Genomic DNA, 14092 nt, shown 5'->3' with positions numbered 1-14092 from the left:
AAACACAGAAAGCCAATACATGTTGCTTTGTGCACAAAATTGACAATAACTAATGTACTTCCTAAGGAAATAATGGGATGATAGAATAATGACTCCTGATTAAACAATAAGAAAACTGATGCATATTATACAGACCTGCATTCCAACTGTACTAAATGATATATGCTTCTTGTCTTGAGAGGATGGGGTGGGGATTTGCTCCACCCTTGAAAGGACAGTATGGTCAACTGCCATCAGACTACTTCATAACACAGTCTGTCACCACCAACCCCAACTTGACTTCTGTCAGACCACACCACAGTGAACATCACATTGAATTGCATTTTATAAAGAATCTCAGTGCTTAGTTATTGTTTATTGTTTCACCTCGAGTGTGGATTGCAGGTTCTCCCATCTTGTGTTGTTGTTCAGACATTTAGTACCATGGTACACTATATATACAAAGGTATGTGGACACCCCTTCAAATAGTGGATTTGGCTATTTCAGCCACACCCGTTGATGACCGGTGTAAAAAAAAATGGAACACACAGCCATGCAATCTCCATTGTCAAACATTGGCAGTAGAACGGCCTTACTGAAGAGCTCAGTGACGTTCAACGTGGCACTGTCATAGGCTGCAACCTTTCCAAAATGCCTCTGGAAGCAATGTCAGCACAAGACCTGTTCGTCGGGAGCTTCATGAAATGGGTTTCCATGGCCGAGCAGCCGCACACAAACCTAAGATCACCATGCGCAATGCCAAGCGTCGGCTGGAGTGGTGTAAAGCTCCCTGCCATTGGACTCTGCAGCAGTGGAAATATGTTCTCTGGAGTGATGAATCACGCTTCACCATCTGGCAGTCTGACAGACTAATGTGGGTTTGGCGGATGCCAGGAGAACGCTACCTGCCCAATGTTTAGTGCCAACTGTAAAGTTCGGTGGATGAGAAATAATGGTCTGGGGAAGTTATTCATGGTTCGGGCTAGGCCCTTTAGCGCAAGTGAAGGGAAATGTTAACGCTACAGCCTACAATGACATTCTAGACCATTCTGTGCTTCCAACTTCGGAATGATCTTGCGGCTGAACGAAAGCAAGTCCCCGCAGCAATGTTCCAACATCTAGTGGAAAGCCTTCCCAGAAGAGTGGAGGTTGTTATGGAAGCAAAGGGGGACCAACTCCATAATAATGCCTGTGATTTTGGAATGAGATGTTCGACAAGCAAGTGTCCACATACTTTTGGACATATAGTATATCTAGTCATGAGCGAGCGGTGAGCTAGCGGGCAGAGGAGAGGTAGCGTACCTGTAGTTTGCCGGAGCTCCTCACACAGGCTGATGTGGGGGAACTGAAGCATCTGTTTCCATTTCTTGCTCTTTCCTTTTCTGTTTCCACCACCTCCTGCAAAAGAACAGTGGTTGATTAATCAACTAAAGGGAACATTTAACTCATGGGGAAACACTAAATAATACCTGACACATACAGTAAGTAGACAGACTTGAGCGATCCATAAAATACATACAGCTCTCCTAAAAACACTCAGAACAAAAGTGCTGTTGTACATTGGCCAAGATAAAGATGAGGGTCAGGGTGATTAAAATAATGGATGTCCTGGAGTGTGTTTCAAGAAGACAGTGCTCCATTGTTGACATAGAAAAAGCATACTTACTTTATTACTGTCTAAGAGATAGGGTTAGTAATACCAAACCACAAGGCTAACAAATAGCCTACAGCTTTTGAATTTCTTTAAGGTCTTGACACAAACATTGACCTTGAATGGTGACCTGGTGAGACCCTGACCAACACCAAGGTCATGGGGTCTGAAAGAGCCAGGGGGACGACAAAATCCAGATGCCAATCTTCCAATAGATGATAGAAAACAGTACGACATAAAAGTACAACTTTGCTCAACTCCACAAAGGTTACTGGAGAGAGAGTGAACGGTTTCTGTTTTCCTCAAGGGAGACTGCCCAGCCTAAGGCTCCACTATTCCCTTCCCTCCCACCACCTTCCCTCCCACAGGCCTATGGACTGCAGGCGTCCTGAAGTGGCTTCAGGAAAAGAATCATGTCAATGCCATGAGAATGCCCCGCTGTCCTAACGTCTGTGAGACCCACGTCACACGCTGCAGCATTCACACACAGCGAGCAGGCAGAATGGCTGGTCCAGGTGGGAGGCCCTGCTGCTCCCTCCTTATTAGAAAAGCTGGCTTGTCAACATGCCGTCCAGGGAAAGGTCACAGGGCTGACTGCGTGTGTGTAAACTGGAGCCTACGGTACACACTGAGGCAGGAGGGTTGAGGCCCTTTGTCTTTAGTGGTAGAGGAAGGCAGAGGAAGGGAATGGGGAGGGAGGGTTTTAGTGTAGTGATATATAGCTTAGCTAGCATACATGGACTCGGGGCAGCAATGAGGAACTTGTTAACGTCTGTCCCGCAGACAAAGAACATAAGGAGAGAACATTAAGTCAGTTCCTCATCTTCGTTTCAACTAAGTGCCAGTTAAAAAGCTAGGGGTTAACTTGTTGCCCTATGGTAATGGTGTGCACCTTCAAAAAAAACTCAACAGAACCCAGATTCAAAACAAGGCTTTGCACAGCTGACCATTATCCTGCTTTAACTTTCACCAGTGCAAATAAAGGACACCAACTATCCAAACATCCTCACCCAATCTGACATTGGTCAAGGGTAGCTACAGTATGACAACAAACAAACTGACATGCAGAATATGCCTGCTGCCTATGATGTAAAGTTTCCCCATCTTGGTTGGATGGGGAAACCAACTCTATAAGGGGCACGAGGAGGAACTGAATGCCATGCAAAGTTTGCTATTCAAATAGTAGTTGGCAGAGAACATATTGACACTATGTGTGGCTAACAATGTTTTATCACAATGGGAAGTGGACAGGATGCAAATAACATGCTGAGTACATTGTTTATGCCTGGCAAATAGATGTACAAGAATGGCAAATGACAGTGTACAGTATATTATCACTAACCCAGTATTGTTTGATGGAGATATACTCACTGGTGTTGAAAGAATGAGATCAGACCTATTCACATCCTGCATTAGTGCAAATGCAAAGACAAAATGGAAAATGGAACACACAGCCATGCAATCTCCATTGTCAAACATTGGCAGTAGAATGGCCTTACTGAAGAGCTCAGTGACATTCAACGTGGTACTGTCAGTCTGCAACCTTTCCAACAAGTCAGTCAAATTTCTACCCTGGTCAACTGTAAATGCTGTTATTGTGAGGTGGAAACATCTAGGAGCAACAACAGCTCATCCACAAAGTGGTAGGCCACACAAGCTCACAGAATGTGACTGCCGAGTACTGAAGCACGTAGTGTGTAAAAAATAATTTCTCCTCAGTCCCAACACTCAATACCAGGTTCCAAAATGCCTCTGAAAGCAATGTCAGCACAGGAACTGTTTGTCGGGAGCTTCATGGAATGGGTTTGGTGTAAAGTGGTGTAAAGCTTGCCGCCATTGGACCCTGCAGCAGTGGAAATACGTTCTCTGGAGTGATGAATCACTCTTCACCATCTGGCAGTCTGACGGTCTAATGTGGGTTTGGCGGATGCCAGGAGAACGCTACCTGCCCAATGTTTAGTGCCAACTGTAAAGTTCGGTGGATGAGAAATAATGGTCTGGGGAAGTTATTCATGGTTCGGGCTAGGCCCTTTAGCGCAAGTGAAGGGAAATGTTAACGCTACAGCCTACACTGACATTCTAGACCATTCTGTGCTTCCAGCTTCGGAATGCTCTTGCGGCTGAACGAAAGCAAGTCCTCGCAGCAATGTTCCAACATCTAGTGGAAAGCCTTCCCAGAAGAGTGGAGGTTATTACAGAAGCAAAGGGGGACCAACTCCATATTAATGCCCATGATTTTGGAATGAGATGTTCGACATGCAGGTGTCCACATACATCCTGCATTAGTGCAAATGCAAAGACAGACAAACAGTATGGAAATAATATTGCAAATCAAAGACTCTTATTCTTTCACTCAACCGCCCTGTTGTTTGTGACCGAAAGTATAAAGCTATCACTATTTGATAATAAGATACTTGCAGTGTTATTACCACCACCATAAACAACAAGAGTGGAAATAAAGTAGAGGTGCTTCTATTAGAACACCATATTGGGGTGTAGCAGATACAACATGGCTGGTTTGCAGTAATAACTAGTGTTATTCTCCTTGTGGAGTTGATCATACCACTTCACTTGGCTACCGAGTAGGGCTCGGTCTCTCAGATAACTACTTTTATCATTTAGAATTAATTGATTCATCTTTTTACATTCTGCTGCAAAACACACCCCCTTTAGTCCCTGATGGCTGAAATAAGACTTGCAATCTTAAGAGATTTTAAGGAGAACTTAGTGTTGAGGTGTACTATACCGAACTATAATAACATTCCACAGTGGCATTGAATGTAGATTTCAATTGCATACAACCTGACCAGAGAGAGGCGACATGACAACAGAAGTCTGTAATGTCTATGGCTGATTCAATACTTCTCCTCTATCAAACAGAGCCAGCACAGTAGACAGAGCCAACAGTGGTTCATTCCTGATTTACCACAGGACAATAACATTTTGAACCCTGTGTTTTGCTATAGACTACCACAGTACAATTGTGTTTTTTTGTTTGCCATTATAAAACATTTAACTAATCAAAAACTGATTGATTTATTGATTGATTGATTGGAAATAAACACATTTACAGATCAGTATGATGTTATTCAATGATGATGCTGATGTTCTATCTGGGGAAAATAAAAGTCATTATATTACTTTATATATCCACTACTGTCAGATCTGCTAGAAAGCTGTGCACGCCATGAGACTGATACAGCCAGAGTGAGGTTCATGAGATTGGGGTCTACCACCCTGTGAACCGAATGATTCTGTAAATAGTTTGACGGTAAAACATTCCTTAGTTCTAAAACAAGATATTTGTTTATTGTGTTTGCACTAATTGATTTAATAGGAAAGAGTTACAACAGATACATCAATGTCTTACTTTTGCAGATAATCTGTGATTGGGTGGTAAATTGATATACATTGTTGCAATTTGTGTTTCAGATGGACACATTATACAGTTATTTGAAATGTGCATCCTGCCTGTTACAGTTAAATAGTACGCTAGAGCCTATGGTGCTGTTTATTCAGTCATAATCTTTGTTGTCGGTTCACAAATTGACAATGTTGACACCCTTGTCAACACCACTACAATATTCTTGCAACCATGGAGCACACTGACATACGCTGTCAATGCCAAAGAGAGGTCCACCTATGCATGTGTACTGGCATGAGTGATGAGTGTTGCTCTTTTTATTCTCATTGAATATGGTATTCTGTTCAACATCCTGTATTAAAAAAAATACCGAAGGACGCTGGAGTGTACAAAGAGGAATAAGGGGAATCAAACGTCTCGCGCAGTCAGATTGACACTCGCATCTTTTCTGTAGCCTACCACTGTCCAAGGTTAAACTCGGATAAATATTGTGTGACGAAGGCCACAGCGAGCATATGGGATGTTAATATTTATCTTAACGCTTCAGATGATTCGCCTATCTCTATGGCCTGTACTTCCTGGGGGAATCCCCGGACTCAGAGTTGGTTCTGGCGGTGCAGAGAGAGGAGCTGTCAAGCTTGTCACCCGTCCCTGCCCTTCGACGTCTCTTACCTTCTCTTGCTTTCAACAGGACTGTGTTGGCCACGATATTCTCGAGCTCCATGTTTTCCTGGGTTGCAGGCACCGCAGACCCAACCTTGTCACTGGGTTGGCAGTGAAGTATGTCCTCCCCCACCCCCCAAGGCGGAATATTTTAACCCTGAATGACTCTCCGCTCCGTCGTTCTCTCCCGGTATTACCGCCAACCCCGAAGCGTCAAACTGCGTCGATTCCAACTGGGACTATTTTGTGTTTACCACTGGACCCCGCCCACACGTGAACTATTGGTGTATTCTGACAGTGTAAATAGTTGTGTTTTTTTCATTGGACTCTAGTGACATAACCACGCCCATTTAATACCAAACTTGGATAAAATCTTCATATTCATATTCAGTTATTCAACGCATGACGTAAGAAGCGCAAACCAATGCTGCATTCATAACCAAGTGGACGGTGGTATTTACCACATATGAATGGGACCATACACATGAACGCCCCTCCAAATCGTAAATACAAGTGGGAAACTCCACAATCATTCCTGAGCTTCGACTTCTCCCACATCTTGACCTCTGACGTCACCTACTAAGGAAATGACCTAGATTACACACTTGTCAGCAGTTAAATGTAACACAAAACATTATTTATGAAAAGCAATCTAATAAGTTATTTTTTTATTAAAAAAAATTGTGTGTACTTTTTCCCTAATTTCGTGATATCCAATTGGTAGTTACAGTCTTGTCCCATTGCTGCAACTCCCATACTGACTCGGTAGAGGTGAAGGTCGAGAGCCATGCGTCCTCCGAAACACGACCCCACCACCCGCACTGCTTCTTGACACACTGCTCGCTTGACCCAGAAGCCACACGCACCAATGTGTCGGAGGAAACACTGGTGACCGTGTCCGCGTGCATGTGCCCGGCCTGCCACAAGAAGTCTCTAGAGCGCGAAGGGACAAAGACAGTCAGCCGGCCAAACCCTCCTCTAACCCGGACAATGCTGGGTCAATTGTGCGCCGCTTCATGGGTCTCCCGTCACGGCCGGCTGTGACCCAGGTCTGTAGTAATGCCTCTAGCACTGCCGATGCAGTGCCTTAGACCGCTGCACCACTTGGGAGGCACATAACATTTTTTACAATATAATCTGTTTAAAAGCATGATAACTGTACTTTTAGTTTAGGGTTGATGCAGCTTGTTGGCCAGTCAGCGTTTCGAGTTCAAATCACTGGAATGCATCCAATTGGTATTTACGACTTCACAACTGGTAATTACCACTTCCCACTTGGTTATGAATGCAGCATAGTCCCAACTAGTAACAAAATGTTGCCAATCACATTTTTGGCTGAGGCAATATAACACTTTTTACCTGATGACCATTCAGTTGAATGCAATGTCTGAATAAAGAAAATGAGCATGAAGAATGGATTCTACAGTAAACTGATATTTTGCTTGGTTACAGGGACATCTAGAGGCATGGCATTGCATTAACAAGAATCCCCCTGTCCCATCTGCTCCTGCTACACCCCCTTGTGGACATCCGGAGTCTCATTGACCTGCAGCCATTCCCCCAGTTCTCTCCCTCTTTTTCTCTCTCTCTGTGTGCGATTGTGTGGTTGGAGACAGGTGTGCTGGAGTTAAAGCAGTTCCCCACCAGCTGCAACCCGTTCCATAATCAAGACCTCTATAAATACTCAGTCCTGCCACTTCCACTCTGCTAGATCGTAATCGCCGTTCAGTCAGTCATGCGTCTAGAAATTTGTTGTTATTTAATATCCTGCTGTGCTTATTTCCTTGCGTGACACTGTTTCTCCTCTCGCTGCTGTTTTGCCACTCTTGTTCCTGTCTCCTGTTCTGGACTCACCACACCACCACTCCCTTAGATTCCCCTCCAGACCTATTTACCCTGTCCCAACCCAGCTCACTCCAACCTCAGCCTCCACATCTGGTTTGCTACAGCTCATCCAAGCCTCCCTGGAGCTGTACTTCAGTTCTCCATGTGTTACAATAAATATCTTGGTTCATTCATCCCTGTTTCCTGGTCTGCGTCTGCTCTTGGGTTCCCCTGTGCTGCGCCGCTTAACACCCCCTTGACCATTGCGTGTCTCTTTTTTTTGTCATGCACGGAGTCTGGAGAGAGAGACTATTTGTCTCTCTGAGATTAAAAAATGGTTACCAACATTTTTTTTAAACTAACACATTTATAGATAATGTAATAGCATAAATTATGTATAGATGTGTAATAGCATTGGGTCTTGTTTCTCATATTGGCTCTCGGGTTGATGTGCTTTAAAAAACTAGATATCGTAGTCTATGCTGAAAAAAAGTGTGAATGGATAGAAAGAAAAAAGGAATTGAAAGAAATGTTCTTTCACGTCCAAAGAAAAGCTCTCTTTTGGTAACCTAGTTGTTACAGTCTCAGTGAGTGTGGGTTGTTATGATGGACATGAGATCTCCTCTGAGAGTAGCAGAATCCTCCATTAAGATGAAGGAAATGGAAACAGTCATATACCAAAGTCCATTTGGAGAGTATGAAATCGAATCAAAGCTCCTGAGAACACTAATCCAATGGTTCAAAAAAGTGAGATCTCTCCTTCTCAGTAAAATATGTGTGCCCTTACACCACTGAATGAGGTTTGATGCTGGCAGCCTAGTTACCATGGTCCCCAGAAGACAAGGAATAAAAAATAATGATACCACTACAAGCCTCATTTTATTTTTGTCCTCAGAATGAGATGTAGAAATCCTCTTGGATGTTCATATCTTTGAGGCTATTGTCATCTGGAATAGATTTAGCACAGAGGTGGCAAACTCTCTCTCTCCTCTTCCTCTTCCTCTCTCTCTTTCTCCTCTTCCTCTCTCTCTTTCTCCAATGCTTGTGTACATCCTTTCTAATTTGTTAAGAAATATATTCTGAAAATAAGAAAGACAACCAATTTCAACTCAATCGTTGCTAAAAGTCATTGCCATGTTTGTCATTGTCAATACACCGGCCAAACCCGGACGACGATGGGCCAATTGTGCGCCGCCCTATGGGACTCCCAATCACGGTCAGTTGTGATACAGCCTGGAATCGAACTGGAGTGTCTGTAGTGATGCCTCAAGCACTGGGATGCAGTGCCTGAAACAGCTGCGCCACTCAGGAGCCCGAATGTAATTGTAAAAAAGTGTGGAGTCGGTGAGAGTCACAAGAAGTAGTCGTATCTTGATGTTTGTGTCTGCGGAGCAGAAGAAACGTGTTTTAAGACACAAAATAATATCCGAGTGGAATGTTTCCTGCATGGATTTTCGTAGCAGGGAGCATATCAACGGTGTTATGTCTGGGATGGCGCGAGATATAAAGGCAGAAGATGTAACTGAAGACCTCAGTGGAGTGGTTGGTGCACATCTATAGGCCTGTACGGTGGACGGAGAAAAGAAGTTCACTTCATTCATGCTACTGTTCTTTGATGAAGTCTCTCCCTTCTCATATAAAGTTAGGATTCATGAGATACGTTGTACAAGCTTTTGTGCACAAGCCCCTTCAGTGTTATAAATGTAACACATTTGGTCATGTGTTAAGTGTGTGCAGAAGTGACGAATATTGTTATGCCAGATGAAGGGAGATGCTGCAACTGTGGAGGTGAACATGCGCCTGAATTCTTGGAGTTCCCTGCAACGATAAGGAGTGTCCAACGTGTCGCCTATCTGGAGGCGGTGAGAACATATGAAGGAACAAGGACGAATCAATGGTAGTAATGTTAGAGCCACCACGACCAGTGATGGTTACTCATCAACTGAGGGATAGTTAAATGCTACATGCTGAAAAGGTGGACTTTATTTATTGCAATGCTCAAACTGTACAGCACAAGCAGAGAAGAAGTCTAACAAAATCGGAATCTTTGTGAATGCTGATGTTTTTGGGGGTCTTAGTCATTTCACAGCCGAGGCTGTGCAATAAATCCTGTCTGTGAATGTAGCCCCATCACAGGCCCCTGAGGCTGTGTGAGGATGTATTTTGGAGTGAACTGTGATTTAAGAACTATGATGTTATTTTATTTAGTAAACATTTTTTGCAGGTTGTTTTCCCCCTTTCACGGAAAGTGTTTATTTTCATGTTTTATTATTCAATACCCCGTCCAGCTGGTGGCGGTAATGCACCATTAACATTGTATGTCAACCGCCGCTAAAACCCATCGAAGAAGAATAAGAACACATGCGTCCACACTTGCTTCCTGCTCAGTTCCACGCGTTGTTCATAATCAAAAGGTAGCTCGTTTTAAAGCAACGTAACAATGCCTAAAGCCAAAAAGAAAAGGAAAGGAAACACGTTTGACTACAGTAAAGACAGAAAGAAACTTAAAAAGCAGTTTAAGAAAAGGGAAGCCCCGAGAATAGAGTGGTAAGTCGAATATTGTTGATGAAAAACAAACTATGCTAACGTTAGCTCATCCATCTTGTGTGGTTGTTTCTATTAACGTTACCTAGCTAGGTTTGCTAGCAATCAAAGCAAACTATATAGATAGGTAGCTACTAGCTAGCGAATCGTTATAACTTGGATTATTGTATGTAGGTCTATTTCCTTGTTTTATGTCAGTTTGCTAGTCCTGCAGTGGTTTAGCTGATTAAACAAACTCCACGATTTACAATGGAGTTGAGCGGCGACTATTGTCGGCGGACAGGACCTCGAAGTCACGTACCATTACGTTATCAAAAACGAGTGATTTAAACACGTTTTTGATCATGTCATTTTATGTGAATTCGGAACTCCTGAGTGGGCTCCCGAGTAGCGCAGCGGTCTAAGGCACTGCATCTCAGTGCAAGAGGCGTCACTACAGTCCCTGGTTCGAATCCAGGGTGAATCCCATCCGGCCGTGATTGGAAGGCCCATAAGGGCAGCGCACAATTGGATCCATCGTCGTTCGGGGTTGGCCGCGGTAGGCCGTCTTTGTAAATAATATTTTTTTATTAACTGACATACCTAGTTGAATGACAACATTCCTCCCACGTCTCCATCATAAATCGTTGAGTTTGGTCTGCTAAATGTGTACATGCAGTGGAAAGCATAGCCATGTCATATTGGGACTATGTGATAAGTGTTCCATGAAATAATCATTGGGGAATTTTGTTTAATGGTAGCACAAACGTTGGCAGATGGCGATCTGGTATTGATGGTTTCATCTTACTGACCAAATGCATTGTATGCAGCCAGGAATATTTTGTTACTTCTACCAGATGGGTGCAGTGAAATGTGTTGTTCTACAGGGTCAACCACAGTAGTACAGCGCCCCTTGAGCAAATTGGGGTTAAGTGCCTAACTCAAGGGCACATCAACAGATTTTTCACCTTGTCGGCTCGGGTATTTGAACCAGCAACCTTTGGGTTACTGGTGGCTAGGCTACCTGCCGCCAATACTCGTGTGTCTCTGTGGACCGGTTCGTACCCAAAACATTCTCCGTTCAGGCTGCAACGGCATTGATTTCCTCAACGAGATTTAATGGCTAGAAGGCAGAAAAAAACAGAAAATGAGTCATTTCTTCATGCCAAGAATGTGCAAAGCTGTTAAAGGCAAAGGGTGGCTACTCTCCAGACATACAATACTTCACCCACTTATCAGAATCATATGGGTTGATGGCTATAGTTGTGTAACAAATGAATGTTCATTCCTAGTCCTCAGATCCGAAATGCCTGGAGTGACAAAAAGTCGGTGGCAAGAAACTTGCGAGACATGGGTCTGGCATTTGACCCAAACCGCGCCCTTCCAATTAAGACACCAGCCGTGAGTATATCCTGTCCATCGTGCTGATATGCTATACTTTTAATAATTAGTGAATTGAATTGAGTCACTTATAATTGATATGTCTGCAGATTTCTGCTGTGGGGAGAACTGATGATGCTCCCGCTCCCAAACTTGTAAGGAAGCCATATGTACTCAATGGTAAGGCACCAATCATTTTCTTGTTTGACATAATGTTTGTGTTCTTCACCCAGCAGAGTGTTAATATGCCATTTAGCAGACACTCTTATCCAAAGCGACTAAGTCATGCGTGCATACATAATGCATATGGGTGGTCCTGCCCACTATCCTGGTGTTGCAAGTGCCATGCATGCTCTACCAACTGAGCTACAGAGGACCATTTCACCTACTGTATACACATTCCCTGTGACAGGAATATGACTCGGCATATATAATGCTTTACCTATTACATTTGATCAGAAGATCTGTTCATTTGAACTCATGTATGTCTTCTTGTTTTCAACAGAGCTGGTGGCTGAGGCCAGTCTCCCAGAGAAAGACACAAAGACCTTATCCACAGACTTGATTGAGTATGTGCAGTACATGGTCAGGGAACACAGCGAGAACTACAAGGTAAGAACAGCTGATGAGGAGTTTCAACACACTTTTAACAACTCTTTACAGTAGTACTATTTCAAAGGTTGCGCTGGTATTCTTGTAGTTGCAGTATATTGCCTTTTGGGTCATAGCAATAATTACTGTATGTTCTTTTGGGCATTGTGAGACAAGACTTTTCTCTTTCTGTAGGCTATGGCCAGAGATGAGAAGAACTATTACCAGGACACTCCCTCACAGATCAGGAGGAAAGTGGACCAGTATAAACGCTGCCATCCAGAGGAATACACCACCTTCATGGAGTCTCTCAAAGGTGGGAAAGCAGTTTCCACATAACTGGCTGTCTGTGGTGGGAAAAGACGTTCAATGTGAAGGGGGGAAGAAACCACTCCTCTTCAGCAAGTATTCTGTGGCTGTGGCAAAGATGAACAGGAGATGGGGGTCAAGGTGCACCCAGAAACACAAGCTTTCTTAATTTAGAATAGATGGTGAGTTGGGATTTTAAAGAACTGTAAACATTTGAGAAAAAGAAGAGATTTAACATTCATAAAATACTATTTTTTCCTTCATACTTCTAGTATGTTTCCCCAAAATACAGTTACACAAATTATATACAGTACGAACATTTAAGTCTGCTTTTGTAACGATGTCAACATATGTTTGTAAGTTTCATTAATGCATTTCCTCTTTGGATTTTTTTTTTGAAGATGTATAAGCATAGTCATTTGTCAAGCTTGTACAAAAGGTTTTAACAATGTCACTGTAAAAAATAAAAGTGAGAAACCTTACAGCAGCATATAAAAGTATTACAACTCAACACAAAATAAAGAAATATGAAGAACATGCTCGAGGGCGGCTATTCCCAAACTGGGGTACGCCTAATGCCGTCGAGGGTACGCAAAATAAAAATGTGATTGACATTTTCAAAAAGTCCATTTAGATTTTCCAGCGGGGCTATACATTTGGGTGATGTTTTTTCTCGCCTGAGTAGCCTCGTTTCACTGCCAAAAGTAAAATTAAACGATCTACTGTTCAGCGGAATAACCACACAATGTCAAATACGGGTAGCATAGTCAAAATTAACATCAATCACATTAACCGTTGCTCTCACGGGAATTCTACTAATGGTCCGTATGTAGCCAAACGTAGCTGCAGCTCATTCCGTTTGCTCGAAAAGACATACCAGCTCTACATGGCAGGAGATGTTTTGAAACAATTACTGCTTCGCAGACAAGCCAGTGAATTATATGCCTTACAGCTGGATGAGTCAACAAATGTGGTGGGCCTGGCACAGCTCCTGGTATATGTCTGTTACGTTTGTGGGGGGGGGGGCAATTAAGGAAGACCTCTTCTGGAAACCGGGACAACACGAGAGGATATTTTTTTAAAGTACTGGACCGCTTTGTGACATCAAATGGACTGGTCAAGATGTGTTTATCTGTACTGATGGCACAAAAGCCATGACAGGGAGACAGTGGAGGGGTAACGCGCGTGTAAGCAGTTGCTCCTGACACCACTTGGGTACACTGCAGCATCCACCGAGAGGCTCTTGCTGCAAAGGAAATGCCTGACAGCTTGAAAGACGTTTTGGACACTACAGTGAAAATGATTAACTTTGTTAAAGCAAGGCCCCTGGACGCTCGTATTTTCTGCATTATGCAATGATATGGGTCTCGACCATTAACGCTTTTACGACCAGGCCCACCACATGTTGACTCATCCAGCTGTAACGCATAGCATTCACTGCGCTGGTTATCAAGGGGCAAAGTATTAACACGTTTTAAATTGAGAGATGAGCTTAAAGTTGTCTTTACTGACCATTTTCATTTGTCTGACCGCTTGTATGATGAGTTTCTCACACGACTGGCCTATCTGGGTAAGGTTTTTTCTCGCTTGAATGATCTGAATCTAGGATTACAGGGACTCTGCAACTATGAGCGTCTGCTAAATGACTTAAATGTAAATGTAAATGTATACTCAATGTGCGGGACAAAATTGAGGCTATGATTAAGAAGTTGTAGATCATCTCTGCATTAACAAAGGCAACACAGGTCTTTCGATCATTGTTAGATGTTTTGTGTGTGCATGTAACCAGTGCTATACTGCACCGCTG

At 43.2% G+C, this 14092-nt stretch overlaps 2 protein-coding genes across 2 annotated transcripts in view; one reads left to right on the top strand and one right to left on the bottom strand.

Annotated features, from left to right (window-relative positions):
• LOC135548635 (G protein-coupled receptor kinase 6-like) overlaps positions 1-5877 on the bottom strand; it is a 58070-nt gene extending 52193 nt beyond the window's left edge. The window contains exons 1-2 of the mRNA XM_064978438.1: positions 5668-5877; positions 1283-1378 (exon numbers count right to left, since the gene is read on the bottom strand). Of these exons, the coding sequence (XP_064834510.1) occupies positions 1283-1378; positions 5668-5719 (148 nt within the window). The 5' untranslated portion in view covers positions 5720-5877. The remainder of the gene's footprint in view (positions 1-1282; positions 1379-5667) is intronic.
• Positions 5878-9827: 3950 nt separating this feature from the next.
• Positions 9828-12767, top strand: nop16 (NOP16 nucleolar protein homolog (yeast)). Its single transcript, XM_064978437.1, has 5 exons — positions 9828-10029; positions 11298-11406; positions 11496-11565; positions 11891-11997; positions 12172-12767. Exons 1-5 carry the CDS (start codon positions 9923-9925, stop codon positions 12313-12315), a joined length of 537 nt encoding a protein of 178 aa, XP_064834509.1. The 5' UTR covers positions 9828-9922; the 3' UTR covers positions 12316-12767.
• The last annotated feature ends 1325 nt before the right edge of the window (positions 12768-14092 follow it).

This window comes from Oncorhynchus masou, chromosome 11, assembly GCF_036934945.1.
Source record: "Oncorhynchus masou masou isolate Uvic2021 chromosome 11, UVic_Omas_1.1, whole genome shotgun sequence".
In the NCBI taxonomy this organism is placed as follows: Eukaryota; Metazoa; Chordata; class Actinopteri; order Salmoniformes; family Salmonidae; genus Oncorhynchus; species Oncorhynchus masou.
The sequence above is the reverse complement of the archived record's forward strand: the minus strand, read 5'-3'. Positions and strand labels throughout refer to the sequence as shown.